The sequence below is a fragment of the Diabrotica virgifera genome, chromosome 2 (genome assembly GCF_917563875.1).
Source record: "Diabrotica virgifera virgifera chromosome 2, PGI_DIABVI_V3a".
NCBI lineage: Eukaryota > Metazoa > Arthropoda > Insecta > Coleoptera > Chrysomelidae > Diabrotica > Diabrotica virgifera.
The window spans coordinates 37,544,596-37,571,250 of record NC_065444.1 but is presented as its reverse complement, the minus strand read 5'-3'; the positions used below and the strand labels follow the sequence as shown (position 1 = coordinate 37,571,250).

The 26,655-nt window shown below is 31.7% G+C and overlaps 1 protein-coding gene across 3 annotated transcripts in view; it reads left to right on the top strand.

Moving 5' to 3' along the window:
* The window catches only part of LOC114329633 (uncharacterized), a 62,063-nt gene that overhangs the window by 16,154 nt on the left and 19,254 nt on the right, over window positions 1-26,655 (top strand). For 2 of the 3 annotated variants that reach the window (XM_050643594.1, XM_050643591.1), the window contains exons 4-9: window positions 1,739-1,999; window positions 11,124-11,256; window positions 13,432-13,581; window positions 17,508-17,652; window positions 22,151-22,341; window positions 25,024-25,212. In XM_050643594.1, the coding sequence (XP_050499551.1) occupies window positions 1,739-1,999; window positions 11,124-11,256; window positions 13,432-13,581; window positions 17,508-17,652; window positions 22,151-22,341; window positions 25,024-25,212 (1,069 nt within the window). Of the gene's footprint in view, window positions 1-1,738; window positions 2,000-11,123; window positions 11,257-13,431; window positions 13,582-17,507; window positions 17,653-22,150; window positions 22,342-25,023; window positions 25,225-26,655 lie in introns of all 3 variants that reach the window. The other variant, XM_050643593.1, reaches the window with a different exon arrangement.

The window sequence follows — 26,655 nt, the reverse complement described above, 5'->3', positions numbered from 1 at the left end:
AACCCATTTAAACTTTTTTAAAGTGTTTAAGAAAAGCTTTATTTTAATTGTTTATAAAAGTTTCTAGCATTAAAAATAAGCGAGTTACGCTCAAAATAAAGTTGGTCTCCCTTTTTTTGGTAAAAAAAAATCATGAAAATCTCCCCGTGTTTAGCTCCCCAAATGAAATTAATCGTTACCGCTTTGCAAACAATTTACTTATATATTTTTTATATCTGTCAGTTTCACCGGTTTAAAGTGCTTATTTTTGAAAGAGTTACAGTTGAAAGGGCTTGAACGAGTCACTACTCACGAGTGTATGCCAACTTTGAACTTTGAACAGCCATATCTTAACCAATTTTTGTCTTACAGAAAAACATACTATATGAAAAACTAGCATATTTATAACAGCAAAACCTACATTTTTTTTACTCTTTGAGATTTGTCGTATCACTAATACTTTTAAGTTATTTTGAAGAAAGCAAATTTTTCCAAAATTTTTAGAAACAATTTTTTTTTACTTTTCTACTTTTTTAGAACCAACTTTTTTCTAAAATAAGCACTTTAAACCGGTCAAACTTACAGATTATATAAATAATACACATGCAGTTAAAATAAATGGTAAAGGGGTAACGATTAATTTTATTTAGGGTGCTAAATAGATGTAGATTTTCACGATTTTTTTTACTATAAAAAAGGGGCCAACATTTTTTTCAGCGTAACTCGTTTATTTTTGATGCTGGAAACTTTTGTAAAAAATAAAAATAAAGCTTTTTTTAAACAGTTTAAAAAATATTAAAAAGTTATTCCCAAAAATTGCTTAATTTTTCGGTGATTTCACGTTGAAATATTCGATTTTATTTTATTCTTTCTTCTCTCTCACCATCATCCTTTTTTATCTTTTGTTTATCATTATTACCAATCAACTAAATCATTTTTTCCTTTTTAATCAATTTGATCAGTTTAATTTTATAGTCAACAGTTAAATTAAAATAATTTTATAATTTTAAATTTTGCAAAACACAATTTTCTTTTCTTTTTAAAAAAACAATAGATTTAAATGATAGACATTTTCAGATATTAAAATCTTTACCATATCATTGTTTTTGATCATGACCTTTTGTTAAAACCTTTGAAAATCGACTACCTTCTTCTCTACTGTCAATGTCACTCCAAACAGTTTCTTACAAACCTTTGACACTTGGTAGTCAATGTTGGCCTAAGATGGTTGATTAAGTTTCGTGATAGGGTTTCACCATGTTCCCGGAGGTTATATCTTATGACATCGGCGTTTAGCCTTTTCAATATTACTTCAAAATAATGTAGATTGAATTGTAATTTCAACCATTGTTTGGTTCTGGGGCTATTTAGCAAGTATTTGAGTAAGTAATCATAACCACATTTTTTAATTTTTTTAACTTTCAAAATTTCAACCATCTTTTCAATTTTAATAGTGGGATTACTTATTCTTTTTAGATTCACTGATGATGGCCTGATAGGTCTGTAAACGTTCTGAATTGTACATATTTTATTCAATCCATTGGGATTTTTTAGTAAATATACCTATTACATAGAAGTGGTTTTTACTTCATCTTAGAGTTTTTTAACTATATGGTATACAGCCAACCTAGGGAACAACCCCCTTTTTAGTTTATATACTTAAGTGTTTCTGTATTTTTCTGCAGAATAACTTGAAATTTTTTTGTATAAACAATGTTGTAAGTTTATTTTTTATTTAAAAAATTGTTTTTTTTTTCAGCGGTAATACATACAGCTTACTCCACCACAACTGCAACAACTTCTCCCATGATATAGCTCAATTTTTGTGCGGTGCGTCGATACCCAAGTACATCTTAGACCTTCCCAACGAAGTACTCAACACCAGTTTGGGTCCCAGCTTTTTGGCTCTAGTGTCGCGGTTGGAGAACAGCGCGAGGCCCATCAGAGAGGAACAGACCAGTAGTATTAAGGAGCCCAGTCCCGATTTCGACCAGTTAAACTCACAGATCGAGGAAGCAAGGTCAGGAAGGGCGAAAAAATGATTACTTTGTTTTTATTTGTGAAAGTCGCTTCTTCCTATCATCTCGCTTAGAAAGAATTCTATTGCCGAAAGATTCTTATTTACTTACAGATCTGCCAGTTGTTGTTTACAAACTTTACGACAGATAAATATCTTGGACACAGAATTTAACAAGTGACTTTAGTTTTCTTTTTTAGATAAACTATCACCACAGTTTAATGCTAAAGAATCAGTTAATTCACTCTCGCATTTTGACGGTTCTAATTTTGCAATCCACTCCTGAGACAAAATTTTGGATGCGCTACGATAACGACCAATCACAGCAAACGTAGGATGCCGTTAGCTGTCATTCATCTGCGCGAAGGACTAACATTTTTGATGCGCCACCAACACGGAACATAGAGGACAAAGGGTTTTTGGCGGAGTGACACTACTAATTCTTTAGTATTATACTATGCCATCACTGTGGAGGTTTGTTATACACAATATTTTTCAGTTGATCTTTATACAGTCCTTGACAATTCAAATATAACGTCTTTCTCAACAAGTCCTTCATTTGAGTAATACATATAGCAATTTTCAGTCTCATTCTAGGGTTATACACTAATCCCAACACTTCTCGAACAATTCGGGCGTTATTTCTAGAAAATATTGTTATATTCCAAGACAATTACAATGACCAATGACGTATAATATACGAGGCGTCTAGAAGCCAAGGGGTATAAGTGCAATTTTGGTCAAGTTGGAGATAAGTACAGAAATAGATAGTCAATACCCATTTTAATGTTGTGGACAAAGGATACAAGTGAATTTAAAACCAGTAGTGACATATATGGATAATTCACTTATATCCTGAAAATAGTTTGTTTATCATTTGGCAGCCATTGGATATAAGTACGCTTATATCCCTTGGCCTCCAAATAAGTGTTACGTCATACAGGTCGTTCAGAAAATATCCCGACAAACGAAGACCGGAGATTCCTCAGATAATTTTAGTCTCTTTAAATCTAGTCCAACTCCTTCCTAATGGAGCTAGAGCTCTTTAAAGATGGAGTCTTGTAATTAGTTTTTTTTAAATACCTACAGAACGCTTCTATTCAGAAAAACGAAAACTGGTAAACTTATTTATCTTGCAGAGATAAATCGATTGCATCGGTTGCGAATTTCTAGTACCGGTCGTAGGCGTCCGTGTTGGGTAGGGCAAGGGTTATTTTATCGCATAACTTTTTTGTCGTTGACATTTAAACATTTCTGATACTGTAATAGCAAATTGTGACGTGTTCTAGTACTAAAAGGTACTCTTGATGAAAGTCGCTAAGATGCACCGTTGTCTAGAAAAATCAATTTGAAAACTTTTCGTTTTTTGAATTTGAGAAAAATTTGAAAAATATTTTCAAAATAAAACGGTGTATTTTACCGATTTAAAGCAAGAATAACTTTTAGTACTAGAACACCTCATAATTTAATAATCTAGTGTCAAAATTGCTTAAAACAAAAAAGTTGTGCGATACCATAACCGTTGACCTACACAAAACGGACGCCTATGATGGGTACTAGAAATTCGGAATTGATGAAATCGATTCTTATCTGGAAAATAAATAAACGTAACAGTTTTCGTTATTCTAAATAGTTTTTTTGTGAAATTTTTTTTCAAATTCAAAAAACGAAATATTTTCAAGTCCATTTTTATAGAATACAGTGTATTTTACCGACTTAAAGTAAGAGTAACTTTTAGTAATAGAATACCTCATAATTTAATAATTCAGGGTCAAAATTGCTTAAAAGATGAACAAAAAAAGTTATGCGATAAAATAACCGTGGCCCTGCCCAAAACCGACGCCTATGACCACTACTATACATTCACAATAGATGGAATCGATTTATCTCTGGAGAATAAATAGGCATACAAGTTTCCGTTTTTTTAAATGGTAGCGTTCTGGAGGTATTTTAAAAAAACTAATCACAAGACGCCATCTTTAAAGAGCTCTAGATCCCTTAATAATCCTCCCTTAATAGCCTCCCATCCATCACAACTTCTACAGAAATTTGCCTCATCAACAACGGGAAAGACAACGAATCCCAGATCAAGCCACTCGGGATAATATTCAGGAAGAACCCGACGACCCAGATAACATCTTTCAAAGCGATGATAACTAGTTACGTTTATTTCTAGTGTTTCCTACTTTTTACATTTTATATGCCAATTTTTTACTTTTTCACCAAAATTCTGTGTGTTGTTAATTAAATTGTATTTAAAAGAATAAAGATACAAGTACAGTCCAAGTATTACAATTGGAAGACAAGTGCTGTTTCTTATTTTAAAATAACGTAAAATGCCAAGTTTTTTTTAATCTGATATAATTGTACTATTACAAAAAAGGTTTTAAAGTAAAAAAGACCAGCCAATCACTATTTTGAAAGACAAGCGGTAGAATTTAGGAAAGATGTTAAACTTCAAACTTGATTTTCTCAAAAGTACCAAAAATGCACGTGTATCCCTTGGCTTCTAAACGCCTTATATAGACCGAGCAGTCACATATGCTTGATATATAATCGGGTGTCATAAAGACCTGAGGAGATGGAGGGAAAAACCCAAAAAGTTGAATTGAAATTGTTAAGTATTCAGTATAATCTATAATAATTTATTTATTAAATAAACTAAACGCCTTCACTGACTCTAAACACAAACTAATTGGATATAGTAATTGAGTCAATACTCGCAATCTTAAGTTTGTATTTTTATTAGTTGTTATATAGTCATGGGGCAACCGGTTTCGAGTCTTACAATATATGACTCATCATCAGGCCCAGTACAAAAAGTCTTCTCAATACAAACTAGAAGATAACAGCCATTGAAACTGTTCCACAGCTAAAGATGTACCTGGAAGTCACCAGCCCCATAAGAAGAGTTGACCAATCAAACAGCCCTTAGGCTCTTAAATTGTATGATATGTTCAATGTGGAACCTGGCAAAAATTCCTGTGTTCCCAGTGGTGCATGTTTTTTATCATTAACAGTTGTTTTTTGTCTGATTTAGCAGTTGTTTTTGTATGTTTTATGTTAAAAAAGTGTAAAACATTTAATAATTTAATAATGGGACATCACAATTTTTTAAAATTTGTGCATGTGGAAATTTTGTGAGTGATGTCCCATTATTAAATTATTAAATGTTTTACACTTTTTTAACATAAAACATACAAAAACAACTGCTAAATCAGACAAAAAACAACTGTTAATGATAAAAAACATACACTGCTGGCAACACAGGAATTTTTGCCAGGTTCCACATTGAACATAACATACAATTTAAGAGACTAAGGGCTGTTTGATTGGTCAACTCTTCTTATGGGGCTGGTGACTTCCAGGTACATCTTTAGCTGTGGAACAGTTTCAATGGCTGTTATCTTGTAGTTTGTATTGAGAAGACTTTTTGTACTGGGCCTGATGATGAGTCATATATTGTAAGACTCGAAACCGGTTACCCCATGATTATATAACAACTAATAAAAATACAAACTTAAGATTGCGAGTATTGACTCAATTACTATATCCAATTATATAATGGACTCGCATTGGTAACCCTTTCATCATTTACATAAACTAATGTTCATAAAACAATATACATACATTTCAAAATGACTTGCCTGAAAAGCGATATTTCGCTATTCTAAGACACTATGCTTTGCCAAAACACTTAAATGGCATTTTACTAAGTTATTAAGTAAATGACAGACAGTATACAATAACAAAGGGAATCATGTTTATGACACTTTATACAGCATTGGCTGAGTCTGTATATTATACGTCATTGACAATGACTATAGATGACAGTTAATACATTTAAAGATAACCAACTGAAACAATGACATCATAACCGAATGAGTTGCTGAATATTTGGATCACTGAAAAAGTATTGTGTAAGCAGAGTCTTAAATTTAATTAACGTCGAATTAAATGAGTTTTTGTAAATAACGAATAGTATGAAGTTCCAATACAGTGTTTAGAACCTATAGGCAATAACTTTCTTTATCAAAAAGCATGTAAATTATTATATTTCTTGAACATCATCTGCTATGATAAAATTTTCCAATTTTAAGTTTTATTCGAAATATTAATAATCTACATGCTTTTAAATGTTCTGTATATGTTGTTACTAATCGCTTGAGTAAAGTAGGTACACCTGGATTTTTTTGGCAATACCAAAAAGTTCTTGTAATTGAACGTTTAGCTTCAAAACATCAATCGATGGTATAATAATCAAATATTTTTTTTCTCTTAAACCCACCGAACTGTTCTCACACTTATTTTAATCAAAAACAGACCAAATTCAGTAATTTGAGTTATCTACAGTAAATTATTGAGGTTAATTCTATGTAAACAAAACGAATTGTTCATTATTTTTACTGTAGTTCATTTTACATTCTTGAGGAGCATTTAATATTAGTTATTAGTATATATGTACTGAGAAAAGTACTTATTTTTTTCTTCCTGCTTTGGAATAATTACATTTTTAAAATAAAATCTAAAATGTAAAAAAAAATGTATACCATTTTTATTCAGTTGCAATGCGAAGGCAAAACAATATTACTTTTCAGTTAGAATACGGAGCGCAGTCCAGTCCTCTGAATCGCGATTTTCGGCTCTTATTGGAGCCTCATCGGAAAGAACGTAGGCACTGTTCTTCATACCCTAACTGACCAGCGCCGAGAGTTTTTCCCACCCATTGCAACCGAAGTGAAGGTATTAGGTGACTAGCGTCATCTGGCAATTGAAAGATGAAGTAGTTTTCAATCCTAATAGCAAAATTAATAATATTGAAAATATTAAAAATATTACTAAAAGATTTTAGAAGCCTTGGAGGTGTCACCAGGGAAATGTACCAATAAGTTTTCAATTTAAAAATCTTTTAGTAATATTTTTAATATTTTCAATATTATTAATTTTGCTATTAGGATTGAAAACTACTTCATCTTTCAATTGCCAGATGACGCTAGTGACCTAATACCTTCACTTCGGTTGCAATAGGTGGGAAAAACTCTCGGCGCTGGTCAGTTAGGGTATGGAGAACAGTGCCTACGTTCTTTCCGATGAGGCTCCAATAAGAGCCGAAAATCGCGATTCAGAGGACTGGACTGCGCTCCGTATTCTAATTGAAAAGTAAGATTGTTTTGCCTTCGCATTGCAACTGAATAAAAATGGTATACATTTTTATTTTATAGTCGTATTACTCCGTAGAGTAACCAGGTGCATTTTCCGTTGGAACTTTACCAAGTTGCAGACGGGGGATGTGAATTGCATAGTGTAGAATTCCTTCCCTTTGTCTTCACTGCAGCATCCATTTGGCTTGCAAATTGTAGAAGCCTTGGAGGTGTCACCAGGGAAATGTACTAATAAGTTTTCAATTTAAAAAGCTTTTAGTAATATTTTTAATATTTTCAATATTATTAATTTTGCTATTAGGATTGAAAACTACTTCATCTTTCAATTACATTTTTGTTTGTTTATAATCAACACTTGCATCTAACTTCATAAAAGATGACGTCATTGTTAAGCTATGAGGTCAGGCTGTTAGCTTTATCTAATTTATACTCATTGTATAGATTATAGATGGATTTCGAAGCTAGACGTTTCAGTAGTATACATTTGAAGGTACTAACAAAATGGTTTTTGAAAGTTGTGACTTAGAATTAGTATTTTTATATTTGATAATTTTATAGGAATGTGATCCCTCTTATTTAGACAGTTGAATTGTCAACATTTGGCAGTTAAACTGAAAAATTATCAGCAAATTTCCAATTACCGTTACATTTCTAATAGTTATTTGTAATTAAGTAGAGGATAACTTGGCACTATTACTGCACTGCAGTTGGGTTTATAAGTCAGGCTGCAGCTATATCCTCTATTTATCAAACATTTTCTTAATCCATTAAAGTAATAATGAAAAACATTACTACTTCGTCAAAGTTTGGACTCGGGGCTATCCGCAAGTCTATTCATTTCCGTCTCTCTTGTGCTTTAGTACAAGAAAAAGCAAATAAAATTAAAATAATGTAAATTAAACGCTTCCATTAGTATTAATCAGGTTTAGAAGTAGATTCTAAAGCATAAAATGTACAGTAGATTCTTGTCAATTAATAAAAGTTGTTAATAGGATTTTACCTTCATTAACTTCCCTCATTGGACCAATAATCTTTGCTAGATCCACAAAATTGCTTTCAATTAAGATGTTGACACATAGCACACTGTTATTAGCTAGATTAGATACTGTAATGATTTTAACACTATTTTATTTAGTTTTTATTTTAATTTATTTACACTTATTTTTAATTAATTTATAATAACACTATTTACACTAAAACATTATTTATATAATACATTTATCTCCAGACCATAAGATGCGCTTATCAGATACAATTTTTACATTCAGGCTAAATCGTACAATACAAATTCTCTATTTATGTTCATTCCAGTCCTGTTCTCGAAATTTTCATTGAATAGTCTCGAACGCTGTGGACCTGTCATTTGACATGTTCTACGTGTCGGACTTATTAAAATACCCAACATATTTGTCGGACAAACATTTTTTCAAATATTATATAAAGTTTGCTATTGAATAAACTTAAAAACAACCTGCTAGTTTTCACAATCATAATCTTATCAGTATGACACGTTCCACAATTAAAACTTCCCCTGTTCCAGTGTTCCCATACATCAAAGTTTGTCCGACTAGACACCGTTAAGCTATTAACAAATTTTCAGTTTTCTATTAATAAACCTTTTTTTTGTACGCGGGATCCAGACTTATATTTTGAATTTTTCCATTATAACATTAAATTGCAATAAATGGGGTCGAAAAGTTTACAGTACCCATTTTTATCCAAATCGGTGCGCCATATTCCATATTACATCAAATTCGTAATCAGCAAGGTAGAAAACCTTATAGTACAAATTCATGCCCAAACTGATATATAATTAAAAACAAAATGGATAATACAAACGATTTCAAATTAAGTACAGTATGTAGCAAAATAAACAGTACTGAAATGAATATTTAAATGTTTATGATTATTTGTATATTTAGTATACATGATATACCCTTGCAAACATTATTCACGAGGACGCACGTTCCCGATAAAACAGATGTTAAAGATGCCCTCTGGCCAGTGGCGGATCTACGGGAAGGGAAACGAGGAAATTATCCCCGCTAAAATATATTAGCTGACATCAAACCGAAACCACAGAAAGACAAATTAAACCCAATGAACACGCTAGTTAGGAAAATTAAGGGAACTTAATGCCTATAAGTTACTATTTATGTCTTTTATGTAATCTAAGTTTATCTTTTTTATGTCTTTTGGTTGGTTTTTTTATTGGAAGTTCCCCCTAAGGCAAATTTCCTCCCTCCCAAGGTAAATTCTGGCACGAAAAAATCTAGTCCGCAATTCCGAAATGGCAGATGGTGGATCTGTCTGACTCCTTCAGCATTCCCCATATGTACGCATCTGGTGGCGTTAGTTCTGGTGAGTGGCAACTCACAAAATGATCGCAGTATTTGAAGAGACTCCCTGGCAGTGTAACAGGTGGTCCTGTCCTGCTGAAACCATTGTTGATTTTAAGCTTGGGCCGTTTTCGTGACCTCCGTATGACCGAAAATAGTACTCCCCCATAAAAAATTTTTCTGCAAAACGGGGAACCATTCTGAAGCACCTAACATTACCACGGCATTCACATACGTTATAACGACGTTCGGAAACCACTTAGTATGTTTCGATGCCTTTGAGGCATACGAATTTCAGTAGGCACTGTTTATTTTGCCGCATACCGCATTACTTGTCATATGGTCCCATCTAAAAGTATTTATAAAATGGTGTCTGTCGGTCATGTTTAATTAATAGATCACTAAAAGAAAGGTGCCTTCCAAAGTTCTGCCATTCAAAAGTTTATTAATACATTATATTAAATTTTATAGTTAAGAAAATTCGTTTTAAATGATGCTTTTTTAACTCATAATAAACTGTAACTACACATAAGTTCAGAAAGTAGTTGGAGTGGAAAAGACTTTATTGGCGAGGAACCGCAAAGTGGGCGACGCCTGGTGGCAAATTTGAAAAGCATCAACTCGAGGAAAACATTGACTTTGTCATTAATTTGTGTACATATTTGCGTTCAGTTTATGTTGTAATTAACAATGAATTCGACTTAAAAAAACTATTGCAGTGTTCCTCAGTATTCATTCCTATTATACTCTACGTAATGACGTAAACTAACTAATGCCAAATCACACATTTTGTTAATTTAACGTTTGTATTAAACGTAGTATTTTTTAATGTTTAAGCGACTGCAAAATTAAATAAATAAATAAAATGCAGTATATATTCTGGAGTGTACATTGTTATACAAAATATTCCGACCACCTCATAATTTCCAAAACACAATTTTTATAAAATAAATTCACCTACTTAGTTTGCAGTTTTTATTTAATTAAAAATTGTTATCTGTTAGTATAAAATAAGTTGTAGTGTACCTATTAACTAAATTAAAAACAAAATTAGAAATTTTAAGATAGATTAATAATTTTTAAAACAATGTGTGATTTTCGGGGGGCCAGATTTTTTTTGAAAAAAAGGTAAAAACAAATCAGTAGTTAGCATCAAATTTTAATGAATGCATACAGATGAAACATAATTTTGACTCGTCTTTAACCTATAAGATGTCTTACTGGCAAAACTTAGTGGTTACTTTGGCAAAACACTCTTGTAAATGATTTTAATTTAACGTTTTAGAACTGTGAGATCAAATGACAAAATGAGTTGTTCATCTTTGAAATTTTGAGCGCCCTCTGTCGGAATTTACTTTTGCGAATACCTACATCACCGCCTACATGCTCTATCCAATATTTATGTTGCGGCGTTGCCAAAACAACAACGGAGACACAAAAACTAACTTCCGTACATTTCGCACAAGTATAAACATTGTGTATGGATAACATGTTCTATTTAAACCCTATTTATATGTGTAATATTTTTAAATGCACAGGCCTGACCTATAAATTGCTTGTTTGTAAGTATACGGCAATGACATAATCTATACTTGAGTGAAAATGTTCATTATTTTTACTTTTTAGATATAATTCGTTTCTATTGGAGCAGCGCAGAAAGAGCATAAAGGATAAAATAGCCAAGAAAGAGAAAAAGCGGGAGAAGAAGCGCAAAAAGATACTGGAATCAGGCGGAGTTTTACCACCAGAACTTACAGATGTAAGAGATTTTTATAAGTTAATTAATACATGATAGAAAAACGATAAATTGTTGCTAAACTTACGTGCATAGAAATGGGCCCACTTAAAAATTTGGTCATTTTTGATGTCTCATATTTCCTAAACCTGTTGGCCGATTTAAGTGATTTTTTGAACATGTTATAACCTGATTCTTTAACAATACCACTGTAATAATATTGTTGCTAAACAGGTAAATTTTCATTGTATACCGACCGGGTGTACCAATCAAACTGTGTTTTTTTCTCAAAGTTCGCATCACCCTGTGGAATATTCTAGCATTTATAAAATACTCAAATTAAAACCCAACTATAGCCTCAGTTTTTCTTAACATTCTGTTTTTTGATTCATTCGTTTATGTTGGATAATAAAAAAGTTAGGTACTTTAACAACTAGACATGTTCTTCATCAATACACAGTGTTTCTAAATAAGTGCGATAAACTTTAAGGGATTATTCAGCATGAAAAATAATGACAGTTGGTTTACGGGAATTTGAATTTTTTCTTACAAACTGACGATTTATTTTATTGCTTTAAAACCGATTGAGATATGCCAATGAAATTTGGTGGGTTTTAAGACGTAGTTATTGCACATTTTTTGACATACGATTAAGATTTTAATATTCACCATGAGCGCGCGTACGTGTAATATGACCGATCATATTACCCGTATGCACGCTAATGGTGAATATAAAATTCTTAATTTTATGTCAAAAAATCCGCAATAACTATCTCTTAAAACTTACCAAATTTCATTTGTATATCTCAACGGGTTTTAAAGCCATAAATAAATCGCCAGTGTGTAAGAAAAAATTCAACATCCCGTATCTCGGAAACGAAACATTTGCGGACATACGTATATAAAGCCAACTATCATTATTTTTTTAATGCAGAATTACCCCTTAAAGTTTGTCGCACTGATTTAAAAACACCGTGTATTGATGAAGAACATGTCTAGTTGTTAAAGTACCTAACTTTTTTATTATCCAACATAAACGAATGAACCAAAAAACAGAATGTTAAGAAAACTTGAGGCTATAGTTGGGTTTTAATTTCAGTATTTTATAAATGCTAGAATATTCCACAGGGTGATGCGAACTTTGAGAAAAAAACACAGTTTGATTGGTACACATGTTTAGCAACAATATTACATTATTTTATATTTATTTACATATTTAGCAAAATTTACATGTTTAGCAACAATATTATTACAGTGGTATTGTTAAAGAATCAGGCTATAAGATGTTCCAAAAATGACTTAAATCGGCCAACAGGTTTAGGAAATATTAGACATCAAAAATGACCAAATTTTTAAGTGGGTCGATTTCTACGCACGTAAGTTTATAACTATTACTATTATTATATTACTATAACTATCTCCATTCGCAAAATTTAATCGTAAAAGATACGTTGCACGATCAGAAAATAATCACTTAACGCCAAATCTGGCGAATACAGTGGATGGTTGATCAACCTTCTCCGTTGCTTTAATTAGTCCTTCCCCAGCGTGTAGAAATACACCGATCTTTCATCAAGTATAATGAAAAAAAATCCTTTATATTGTGATTTTATCACTGCTAAAAGATTCTTTCAATCCTAGATACGTATCGGTGTTTTTCTTAACCATATGTTAGAGCAGGGGTTCCCAACGTTTTAGCAACTACTTACCACCTGAAATATTTTGAAGATTTCGGCGTACCACCAAACATCGGTGGGGGGGAGGGGGGTATGAAATGGAAGGAAGCTCTCCCCCAATCATAATTTTTTAGAAATATTTCTACTAATTATTTCTAATTATAATTCTTCTCGGTGTATGACACAATGTGTACTTCGGCATTCAGGAGCAATTTTCTTTATTTTTGCTGCTATGTCAATTTACCTGACATATCAGTTCCTCTGTAGTTTTTGATTCAAGTAGTTTGCAGAACAAAACCTTTTGCAACAACTGCGCTAGAATTTTCGCAGACAGAGTCCCAGCATAATCGCTTGTTCCACCCACGTGACGCGTACCACCTGAAATCTTCCCGCGTACCACCAGTGGTACGCGTACCACCGGTTGGGAACCCCTGTGTTAGAGTATCTTATGTATACGCTAAGTTGCTCATTCGTTTTTTAGACTTTCAGTTTGTATGAAGTTAAAAAAATGTTTATTTTTTAGAACGTAACAATGGCCGACACAGAAGCAGTGAACGGACAAACGCAACTTCCCTCAGATCAAGCACTAGCGATGGAAGAAGAAGAAAGACGGGAGGAGGAAGCTAAGAAGAAAGCCAGGGATCCACCAATAGTTTATAAAGACATAATTGACGTAAGTAAAAATATTTGGTTATTTTTGATCGATATATTTATTAATTTTTGTACATGATTTTGGCTTGTTTTTTGTTCTGGCTTCTATACGGCGTTATCGTCTCGTCAGTCCACTCTTCTTTTTTTATTATTATCTTCCCATAGTCGCAAAATTATCTGTTTATTTCACAGCTTTTTCTGTCGAATGACATTTCATTTCTTTTTTGATCATATTTGACAGTGGATTATTTACTTTTTCAGCCATTAACATTAAAAATACATCATAAATTCCTCTTCTTACCCCCTTAACACTCCAGTGGTCTTTGGTTATTTACTTCTTCAGATACAGGGTGATTGATTAGTGGGGTAAAGCTCAATAGATCCGCTATAGTAATAGATAGCAATAAAAGTTGATAACAAAAATTTTAGCCACCGCTGAGATTCACATTACAAAATTAGTTAGAATGTTACAGGATGTTTGATAACACAGTGGCAGACCAAACTTATGTTTTTTAAATGGAACACCCTATATTTTATTTTAAATTCGAAATCCTATTAACTTCTTCATCACAAAAATATTAAGTTTTGTTATGTTATAGAGGGTATTTACATAGTTACAACCAATTTTATATGAAAATCGTAACAAGTTCAACTCCCTGTATAAATAAAAATAAGCAAAACAGCAATGGTTTATTAATGCCATATTTTTTACGTATTGTCAAAATTTTCTAGAATAATTGATATTGCTAATTTTCTTTATATCAAATACAGGGTGAGTCAAAACGCAAATACATTATTTTCTCAGTAATTTTAATTGGAACACGCTGTATTTTATATCACTATTGAAAAGTACCATTACCGTACTTTAATTTTTAGATAACATTCTCTATGTCTAAATTTATTAGTTTTCGAGATATTTTCATTTTTCAATGGACCAGTAGCGTGGCCACCCAAATCACCAGAATTTAATAAACTGGACTGATTTTTTTGGGGTTACGTTAATAATGAAGTTTATAAAATACCTCCAACAACAAGGGATAAGATGAAAAATAGAATACAAAATGTATTTCGATGTGTTAATTTACAAATGCTTCGTATAGTAAGTAGCTCATTCAATGACCGCTTTTACGCGTGCATAAATGTGTTAGGAGGTAATTTTGAACACCTTATGTAATTAAATATTAAAAATATTTTATTAAAAGTAGCTCCTAATTTTTTCAAACATGTTTTTTTGCAAAATGTATTACTGATAAATTATTTTTCGTTGTTTATTTGTTACATTGTTACAGTTACATAGTAGTGTTTAATTGTCTTCACAAAATGTTGTATTTTGTGTTTGTGTATTTTTTTGTAAAATTTATTACTAATTTTCTTTCTTGATTTGTTACATTTACATAAAAAAGTAGTTTTTAATTGTTTCAAAAATGTTGCATGTTGGGGTTATGTTTTTTTTTTTGTAAAATGTATTACTAATAAATTATTTTTATTTCTTTATTTGCTACATTCTTACATTGATTACCGGATTGATAATCAGTAATCGTCAATTGTCAATACAGTCATGGCTTACTTAAAATTTAGATAAATTTAGAGACCTAAAATAATTTGCTCTGAAAAATAAAAATATCTCGAAAACTAATAAATTTGGACATAGGGAATGTTATATAAAAATTAAAGTACGGTAATGTTACTTTTTAATAATGATATAAAAAACAGGGTGTTCTATTTAACATTACTGAGAAATAATGTACTTACGTTGTTCTGAAGCTATTTTCCTGTGGCATTTTTATAATCAAGTATATTCAAATGGGAAATAAGCCACAATTTTACCTAAAAATGATTTTATTAACGTTTCGACGCCCAAGTCGGGTGTCGTTGTCAAAATACAAAATAATACTAAATAAATAAAAATGTTGTTGCTTAGTAAAAAATTCTTCTAATAATTTATTTAATCTGACTCATTTATATCGGCAATTCAGACACGTATTATACATTTTAAAGTAGACGACTTTAAAATGATATTGCCAATATTGATGAGTTGCGTTCCTGGGACGACTTTACTAAAAGATAGTTCATTCGATTACATGAAATCAATCCCAACTCAAGAATATCCGCCACAAAAAATCATAGCATGTAATCTGTCTTTAAAAAGACAACCAAATGCAACGGTGGCACTGAAATTCTCGCGTTAGAGATTCCATAGTAAATATTCTGCGGATATTCTTGAGTTGGGATTGATTTCATGTAATCGAATGAACTATCTTTTAGTAAAGTCGTCCCAGGAACGCAACTCATCAATATTGGCAATATCATTTTAAAGTCGTCTACTTTAAAATGTATAATACGTGTCTGAATTGCCGATATAAATGAGTCAGATTAAATAAATTATTAGAAGAATTTTTTACTAAGCAACAACATTTTTATTTATTTAGTATTATTTTGTATTTTGACAACGACACCCGACTTGGGCGTCGAAACGTTAATAAAATCATTTTTAGGTAAAATTGTGGCTTATTTCCCATTTAAATGTACTTACGTTTTGACTCACCCTGTATTTGATATAAAAAAAAATTAGCAATGTCAATAATTCTTGAAAATTTTGACAATAAATAAAAAAATATGGCATTAATAAACCATTGCTGTTGTGCTTATTTTTATTTATACAGGGAGTTGAACTTGTTACGATTTTCCTACAAAATTGGTAATAACTTTGTAAATACCGTGTATAACATAACAAACCTTTATATTTTTGTGATGGAGAAGTTAACAGGATTTCGAATATAAAATAAAATATAGGGTGTTCCATTTAAAAAAACATAAGTTTGGTCTGCCACTGCGTTATCGAACAACATGTAACATTCTAACTAATTTTGTAATGTGAAGCTCAAAGTTGGCTACAATTTTTGTTATTTATTGCTATCTATTACTATAGCGAATCTATTGAGCTTTACCCCACTAGTCAATCACCCTGTATACAAAATTTCATTTTGCTGACTCTCTTAACATTCAATCATCCTCCTACACCCTTCATCATCATATTTTGGTCGATTAAACGTCCAGCCATTGAGTATTTACTTCTTCACTTACTACTCAAAATCAACTCAAAATCCTTCATCGTCGGGTCTGCTGTAAGTCTCTGTTTGTTAATTATATACTGCTCATCCACTAGCACCCAAAATTTTTAATTTTGTTGACTATGACCATCCAATTTTTTAAATTTTGGTGACTTTATGTCCATACAACCATCCTCTTACTTCCTTCTGGCTTGGTAAATGTTCCAGCCATTGTTTTCTATTAACACCACGTTCCGGCTTGCTAGACGCTCCAACAATTAAAATACTTTGAACATATTATGAGAGCAAACACAGAAAACATGGAAAGACTCATTATACAAGGAAGTGGAAGGCCGAAGATCACGAGGAAGATCCCCAACAAAAATGGCCAGAGACAGAGATCTTTGGAGACTGATAATACAAGAAATCACGACGACCACTACACTCCCTCAGGAGGGCAGGATTAAAGAGAGAGACGCTCCAGCCATTGATTATGTACTTTTTCATCCACTAACTCCCAAAAATCTTCATCAAATCGTCTTCTTATATCCTTAACACATCCCTCCGACCTGTTGCAAACCTCTTGTCGTTGATTATTTATTTCTTCATTCACTAGCACCTAGAATTCTTAATTTTGGTAACTCTCTTCTTATCCAGTCATCTTCTCACCCCTTTCTGGCTTGATAAATGCTCCAGGTATTGATTATTAGACACTAACGCCTAAAAAGCTTCTTCAAATCTCCTTCTTACCTCCTTAACACCACCCTCTGGACTGCTAGAATTCAGTGGCCTTTCGTTATTTACTTCTTCAGCTATTATAAAATTCTTCACTTTTTCTCTTGCATGAGAATATGACTCTTAATGCGGTTATGGTGTTCAGTGATGTTTTTCTTCGTAGGTAAAAGCAGAATTTGACGCCTTGGTCGCCCTAATCGACGGAAAGCTAACACCAGAAGAACAAAGAGCAACGGAAGAACTTCAACAATACATGATTGGCGATGAAGGAAGCTGGGCCTTAAGTGATGGGTTTTTGGATTTCGTAGGTAAGTCCGTAGTCTTCTTTCCACACATTCTCCTCGAACTCAAATCTTTTAAAGACAATAGAAAGTAAGACGGTCTCAGATACAGAATACATTATTAAAAATATAATATACACTAATTTAAATCTAGAAACCTTCCTTAATTAGAACCATTCTTTGTTAACATCGTGCATCTCTGCCTTCTACAATTTACAAGGCAAAGAGAAGACGAAATAGAAAACGGAAAGGATTCTACAATATTCAATCACATCCCGTTTTCCTTCATATGTGAACAGGTACAAGAAATAGTTCTTAGTATATACTCACAATCTGAGTAAAGATAGAAGTGAAAGAAATGCATTTTATGTTTGATTTCGATTCAGAGGCAAGACATAATCTGCAGACAGTCACTGTTTCTGGTATAATCTTCATCAGTACAGATGTTCCCCGCCTCTGAATCAACACAAAACCAAATTGTCAATTTAAGGAAAATTCGAAAGATAAATTGAAATCCCCACTGAAGACGCAAACAGCGACATCCATTAAGAAAGTAGGAAGGTCTCAGATACAGAATACATTATTAAAAATATAATATACACTAATTTAAATCTAGAAACCTTCCTTAATTAGAACCATTCTGTTCACAGAATGTTTCATGTTAACATCCTGCATCTCTGCTTTTAGTCCATTCTTTCACGGTTTTTGCTGTAAATTTTAAAGAACCGCTTGGATTTACATGAAATTTGGCATACGCATAGCTAACATGTCATAGAAAAAAAGTGATATGGTGCCGATGTGTGTTTTTGCCCTGGGGGTGAGTTTCACCCCATCTGGGGGGTGAAAAAATATATGCTCAAGATAAGTTCCGAAATGGATAAACTGACTAATTTTAAGCAACTTTTGTTCTGTAGAGTTTTTTCACCAAATCAATACTTTTCGAGTTATTTGCAAGTGAATATGTTCATTTTTCAACAAAATAACCACGTTTTTAGACGGTTTTTCGCAAATAACTCGAAACGTAAGCATTTTGTCGAAAAAAATATTCTTAGCAAAACTATAGCCCATAAAAGAGTGAAAAAAATGGTGTATATAGGGTGAGGCAGATAACTGGCCTATTAGAAATATTTAGAGAACTAAAGGCAACAGAATCATGAAAATTGGAATGAAGGGGTTTTGAAGGGTGATCTATTTAATGAAAATATTTTCACCGGAAGTTGCTTAAAATTTCGTTTTTTTAAATGGGACACCCTGTATATTTTTACATTTTTAGATTCTACTTGATGTCTTCTTTCTTAAAATATGCGGTTTTGTAATGTTATACAGGGTAGTTTAAAAGCTAATTACGTTTTTTTATTAATTTCGTAGCAAATTTCACACCCTGTAGAATTGTAGTAGTTGGATATCAAAAACTCTATTTATGTTAAAATGATTTTTAATATAGTCTACTATTATTAAAAATTATTAGTATAGCTAAATGTTAAATTTAAGTATACAGGGTTGGTCGAAACTCGAAATGAGGATTTTCTGAATTTTCTTAAATGGAACACCCTATATTTTAGTATTGCAATGAAAAGACATTTTATGGTACTTTTTTATTTCTTAAGCATTCCCTATACCTAAATGCTTTAACCTGTGCTTAATTGTTAATCGCGCCAAGAATGTTAACTACGTAGGTATTTTGATAGCTCAACCATTATTGGCAATTTTAAAGATCAGTCTAGATTAATATGTAATTATTTCCGAAAAATTATTTGTGATTGAATATTTTCACGGCCAACCTAATAAAATTTCACGTATTTTTTGTTAAAATTAATGTTTGGCTTGAATCACCAATAACTCACAAATTAAAGCAGTTAGGTATAGGCAATGCTTAAGAAATAAAAAAGTAGCATAAAATATCATATCATTACAATAATATCCATTTAAGAAAACTCAGAAAATACTCTTTCCGAATTTCGACCAACCCTGTATAGTACAATTCAACATTATCTATACTAACAATTTTTAACAATAGTATACTATATTAAAAATCATTTGAACATAAATAGAGTTTTTGATGTCAAACTACTACAATTCTACAGGGTGTGAATGTTGCTAGGAAATTAAAAAAAAACGTAATTATCTCTTAAACTACCCTGTATAACATTACAAAACCTCATATTTTAAGAAAGAAGACATCCAGGAGAATCCAAAAATGTAAAAATATACAGGATGTTCCATTTAAAAAAACTAAGTTATAAGCCACTTCCAGTATAACCGGAACTAGCAAATCGATGAAAATATTTTCATTAAAGAGATCACTCTTCAAAACCCCTTCATTCCAATTTTCATGATTCTGTTTCCTTTAGTTCTCGAGATATTTCTAATAGGACTTTTATCTGCCTCACCCTGTATATTAGGTCCCTATACCTAGCAAAAGCAGAGTTATAGCTAATAAAAAATAGGTTCATATTCGAAAAATTCCAAATAGAATAATTCAATGTGAAATATCCAAGTAATGAAGCATTCATGGGGAAAACACATTAGGTACAACTTTTTTAAAGTGTTTAAAAAAAGCTTTATTCCTGTTTTTATAAAAAAAATTTCTATCATCAAATGTAAGCAAGTTACGTTCAAAATAAAGTTGGTCCCTTTTGTTTTGGCAAAAAAAAATCAGGAAGATCACCCCCCCCCCACCCCAATTAGCAACTTAAATAAATTAATCGTTACCGCTTCACAAGTTACTTTACTTATGTTGTGTTTATATGACCTGTAAGTTTCATCGATTCAAAGTGCTTATTTTTGAAAAAAATTTGGTTTTAAAATTTTTAAAAATTTTAATTTTGAAAAAAATGCTTTGTTTTCAAAATAACTAAAAATTGTTAGAGATACCAAAAGTCTTAAACAATAAAAAAAGTTGCTTTACTTTTCTGAATATTTTGTATTTTTTTGTTTTTCTGTAAGACAAAAATTGGTTAAGATTCGGTGTTGTTCTGAAGCTATTTTCTTGTGGCATTTTTATAATCAAGTATATTCAAATGGGAAATAAGCCACAATTTTACCTAAAAATGATTTTATTAACGTTTCGACGCCCAAGTCGGGCGTCGTTGTCAAAATACAAAATAATACTAAATAAACAAAAATGTTGTTGCTTAGTAAAACATTCTTCTAATAATTTATTTAATCTGACTCATTTATATCGGCAATTCAGACACGTATTATACATTTTAAAGTAGACGACTTTAAAATGATATTGCCAATATTGGCAAAGTCGTCTACTTTAAAATGTATAATACGTGTCTGAATTGCCGATATAAATGAGTCAGATTAAATAAATTATTAGAAGAATTTTTTACTAAGCAACAACATTTTTGTTTATTTAGTATTATTTTGTATTTTGACAACGACACCCGACTTGGGCGTCGAAACGTTAATAAAATCATTTTTAGGTAAAATTGTGGCTTATTTCCCATTTGAATATACTTGGTTAAGATTCGGTGTTTCTAAATTTGCATACACTCGTGATAAGTGACTCATTCAAGCCCTTTTAACTACAGCTCTTTCAAAAATAAGGATTTTGAACCGATGAAACTTACAGATCGTATGATCAATACATGCGCGAGTAAAAACCTTGTGAAGTGATAACAATTTAGTTCATTTGAAATGTTAATTAGGGGGTGATTTTCCCGATTTCTTACCAAACAAAGGGATCAACTTTATTTTGAGCGTAACTTGTTTACTTTTGATGCTAAAATTTTTTTTAAAAACAAAAATAAGCATTTTTTTAAACACTTTAAAAAAGTTAAAATGAACTTTCCCCAAAAAAGTGCTTCGTTTTTTGGTTATGGCACGTTAAAATATACTATTTGGAATTTGACGAATATGAACCTATTTTTCATTAGCTATAACTCTGCTTCTACTAGATGCAGTGACCTAATATATACACCAAGTTTTTCACTTTTTTACGTGCTATATTTTTGATAAGATTTTTTTTCACCAAATCTTACTTTTTGAGTTATTTGCGAAAAACCGTTTGAAAACGTAGTTATTGTGTAGAAAAATTAACATATTCACTCGCAAATAACTCGAAAAGTATTAACTTGGTGAAAAAACTTTATAGAACAAAAGTTGCTTAGAATTAGGCCTTTTTTCCATTTTCGGACTTATTTCGAACATATATTTTTCACCCCTAGGGCAAAAACACACATCAGCACAATATCACTTTTTTTCTTTGACTTGTTAGCTATGTGTATGCCAAATTTCATGTCAATCCAAGCAGTTCTTTAAAATTTAGAGGTTTTGCAATATTTTACCTTCAAAGAACGGACTATTTCTACAATTTACAAGGCAAAGAGATGACGAAATAGAAAACGGAAAGGATTCTACATTATTCAATCACATCCCGTTTTCCTTAATATAGGAAGAGGTACTAAAAACCATTTCTTGTATTATTAATAATAAATGGCACTAGTGGCAGATATATTTATGTTGTATTCGTCCTAAGCTCAATGAATCAACTATAAATTATATTTTTTTATGTTAGGACGATTGCTCAACGATCCCCAACTGTCTGTTGACGTTAGAGTGAAGACTGTCAATGTTTTGGCTATGGCGGCCTTGAAAGATGACGTCATATTAGTTCTACATCAGGATCGAAAGGACCACGTCTTGATGAACTACGCTTTTGAAATCGACAGATTGAGCATGCCAGAACAGGAAGCAATTGCTGTTTTTGTAAGTTTCTATCTAATTATTTTAACGTAGTACGTCACAACATCGCTTTTCTACTTTATCACGTTGAAGTATGTCTAAAGTCCTTTTCATGAGCATTTTTCAGTGCGTCACAGTTTTTCGATTTCTTTCTAACGCACTAAATTGTATGTGACAGAAAAAAGTCTGTGATTACTAACATTTATTCTAGTTATTCTAGTTATCGATAGATGGCGCTATAATTGAAGAAAAAATTATTTATGAATTATACAGGGTGTCCCGAAAAGAATGGTCATAAATTATACCACACATTATGGGGTCAAAAATAGTTCGATTTAACCTAACTTACCTTAGTACAAATGTGCTCATAAAAAAAGTTATAGCCCTTTGAAGTTACAAAATGAAAATCGATTTTTTTCAATATATCGAAAACTATTAAATATTTTTTATTGAATATGAACATGTATCACTCTTATTGCAGGAACATCTTGAAACAAAATTTTAGTGAAATTTGTTCACCTAATAAAAAATTTATGGGGATTTTGTTCCCTTAAACCCCCCCAAACTTTTTTGTACGTTCCAATTAATTCATTATTGTGGTACCATTAGTTAAACACGACGTTTCTAAAACTTTTTTGCCTCTTAGTATTTTTTCCATAAGTCAGTTTTTATTGAGATGCGGCTTCTTTTTCAATATATTTACGTAAAAATTGTATGGGGGGTTTGTTCCTTTAAACCCCCCAAATGATTGTGTACGTTCCAATTAAAGTATTATTGTGGTACCAATAGTTAAACACAGTATTTTTAAAACTTTTGCCTCTTCGTCTTTTGTTAATAAGTCACCTTTTATCGAGATGTAGCTTCTTTTTCAAAATATACCTAAAAATGTAAATTATAAATAAATTTTCAGATTATTAACAGGTCTCTATTGGGACCGTGCAAGTTCGGCAAAGCGACCCCTATTTCTACGCTCTGTACTATTATTCGCACTTTTAATTATATTGGCCAATTATATTAGTCCTGGTTACTGGATAATTGTCAAGGCCATAGTCCAAAAATAAGATTTTAAGTCCATAATAAGAAGAAAAAATAAGATTCAGGTTATGTTATGAAAACATCAACAATTGTATGTAGTAAATAAAATTAGTTATTAAAATGCAGTACTGCAAGCAAAATACAATTAATTAAATTTACCTTTATATAATAATTGCATATCATATCAATATTGTGGAGCAATATATAATTTTTCTGCTTCATTGACAGAAGGTATGAAATATACGTCAATTTGACAATTTCAATTGACAATATGAATTATTTAAGATAGTTGCAATATTTCTCCGCGACTCGCGCAGGGTCGTTTCTCGTTTCCCTTTCCAAGTACTTGCACACCGCGAATAATCGTATTTAACCATATACAAATATGTGGTGGATTCGACAAATATTCAAAATATCTCGATAAACACTGGCTTATCGAAAAAGTACTAAGAGGCAAAAAAGTTTTAAAAATAATGTGTTTAACTAATGGTGCCACAATAATAATTTAATTGGAACGTACACAAAAGTTTGGGGGGGTTTAAGGGAACAAAACCCCCATAAAATTTTTATGGGGTGCACAAATTTTACTTAAATTTTTTTTTAAGATGTTGCTACCATATAAATGCCACATGTCCATTTTCAATAAAAAATCTTTGAGAGTTTTCGATATATGAAAAAAAATCGATTTTCATTTTGTAACTTCAAAGGGCTGTAACTTTTTTTATGTGCACTATTGTATATAGGTAAGTGAGGTTCAATCAACCTATTTTTGGCCCCAGAATCTGTGGTATAATTTATGACCAATCTTTTCGGGACACCCTGTATAATATATCTACGAATATAATCTGTAAAATTTATAAGACTATGCAAATCAAAGAAAATACCATTTTATAAATGCAATAAACACAATTGATTTGTTTTTACGCCAAATTGCAAATAATATGTGACGACTGTCAGATTTAACTAAAATGTCATGTCACTAAAATGTACATTATTACGCACTTACCTTTCTTTCTATCATTTGTGACGCACTGAAAAATGCTCATGAAAAGGACTCTACTAGGCCAGTCGTTAGAGATTTGATCTCTAAAAACAAGGCCAACAAGTTTATTTTTGCTCAGGATGTCACTTTTGAGACCCCAAAAAAGATGAAATAAAGTTTGTCACTCCTACTTCCTGGCCTTCCACTAAAACTCCTCGTGGGGGAAGGGGCGGGAACGTAAAACATCGATATATCAAGAATTTGTACGTCTCAGAAAAAAAGAAATGTAGCTGAGATAATTTTGAACAAAAATGTTTATTAGCACTTTTTGTGTAGAAAGAACCATTCTCTCAGCAGTAACGCTTGAAGCGACCAGCGATTTTGAATGTGAAGCTTTTGTATGCAAGTTTTGCGTTTTGCCGCAAATTAACTCAGTTTCTATAAAGCTGCCAAATAAATAAACGTCGCGCAATTGTTGCCATTTTTTTCCATTCTCATGAGATCAATAAAATTTTACACTTCCATTGATGTGAAATAACGATGTGAAATTTTCGTTGTTAGAGCCTAATATTCAAAACCTATAACATAAAATTTCGATTTTGAGTTTTGGCAACAAATATGAAGTATTTGAAATATGCCTAAAAAACGCTGAATTTAAACTTATACATTACAAACGATCTAAATTTCAGATGGCGAATATGTTTGAGAATTTGAGCTCTTCGGAGTGGTTGCTGTACATTTCCGAATGGTCATACAACAACCAACAGACCAGCAACATCAGGGTGACGACCAAAGTAGCAGTCCACTCCCTTTTATCAGACTCGCCAGTTTTGCAAGACCGAGGCTCGGCTATTATCCACAATCTTGCGTGCAAGGAGGTAAAAACCGTGGTCTGTATCATTTTTTAACCTATATTTAGTAATAGGCTTACCCCGGAGTTTTACTATTAGTTCAGAGAAATAAGGAAAAAATAACCTGTTGGTGACACAACCCCTCCAGGCCGAAACCAAATTTTTTGAGTAGTATGGACATCTATATTAATAACCTATATGTTTCCTGCAGCCAATTTGGATGATATACATATTTATAAACAAATGAAGATCAAAAACGCTAAATTTTCGCTTCTTTCGTCTACAACCAAAAAGTTAAGTATTTTAAATAAATTTGAGAGTAAGAAACTCATAAATCGTATAAAAAACTTCAATATGGCGTTCGCTGAATATGTCTATCCTTATTGGTTGCTTAGATAATTGCAAAATAAATCATAAATTTGGTTAAATTGCTTAATTTTTTGGTTATAGACGAAAAAAGCGAAAATTTACCGTTGTTTGATCTTCATTTGTTTATAACATCACAACATGTATATCATCAAAATCGGCTGCAGGAAACATAAAGGTTATTAATATAGATCTCCGTTCTACTCAAAAAATTTGGTTTCGGCCTGGAGGGGATGTGTCACGAGAAAAACCTTATTTCTCTGGACTATATGCCATTATTGTAGATTTGTTAGTTTTTTTATTCTTTTATTACAATATTGCCAGATCGTATTAATATTTTCGTAATTTTCGTCCTTATGTATTACGCAAGCAGAATAATTTTTAAGTTAAAAAGATCAAGCAAAATTATTTATTTTTACACTTAGTTCAAAATCTCTATCTTTTCTGGTATTAATTTGTCTGTCTCTATCCACTTCTGTCCATGTATTATTTTTCTCAATTGATTCTATTTCTCTCTCCATTACTTTTATCCATAAATTCTTATCTTCTCTACCTTCTATCTCTTATACTGTCTATGGAACCCTTTCTACAGAAGACATTGCATCAAACGCCATATTATACAGGGTGTTTCATTAATAATTGTCCATATAGTAACTGGAGAAACCTTAGCAAAAAATACGAAGATTTAACCTAAAACACTTAAATCAAATGTGGTTCCTTACTGAGTTACAGGGTGTTTTATCTAAAAATTTAAAAACTATTTTTGCTCAGAATTGTAAAACTATTCGACGTATCGTTTTCATACTTAGCAGAAAGTGCGACTACTATACACCCTACCAAATTATTATAAACAAACGTTTCTAGCTACTACCAGAGGCGTACGGCAGGAGATAGTGAATGGTTGACCCTTCTCAAATTCTACGCCACTGGAGGAATTACTATTCTAGTGCCATTTTTATATTCTCCAATACTTTTTACGTAAATAATATACTCTTCATTGGTAACGATAAAGTTATTAGTTTTCGAGATATTTGAAGTTAAATATGAAACGGCACAATTATTTTGATTAATTTATTATATGATTCATATGATTAAAATTAAAAA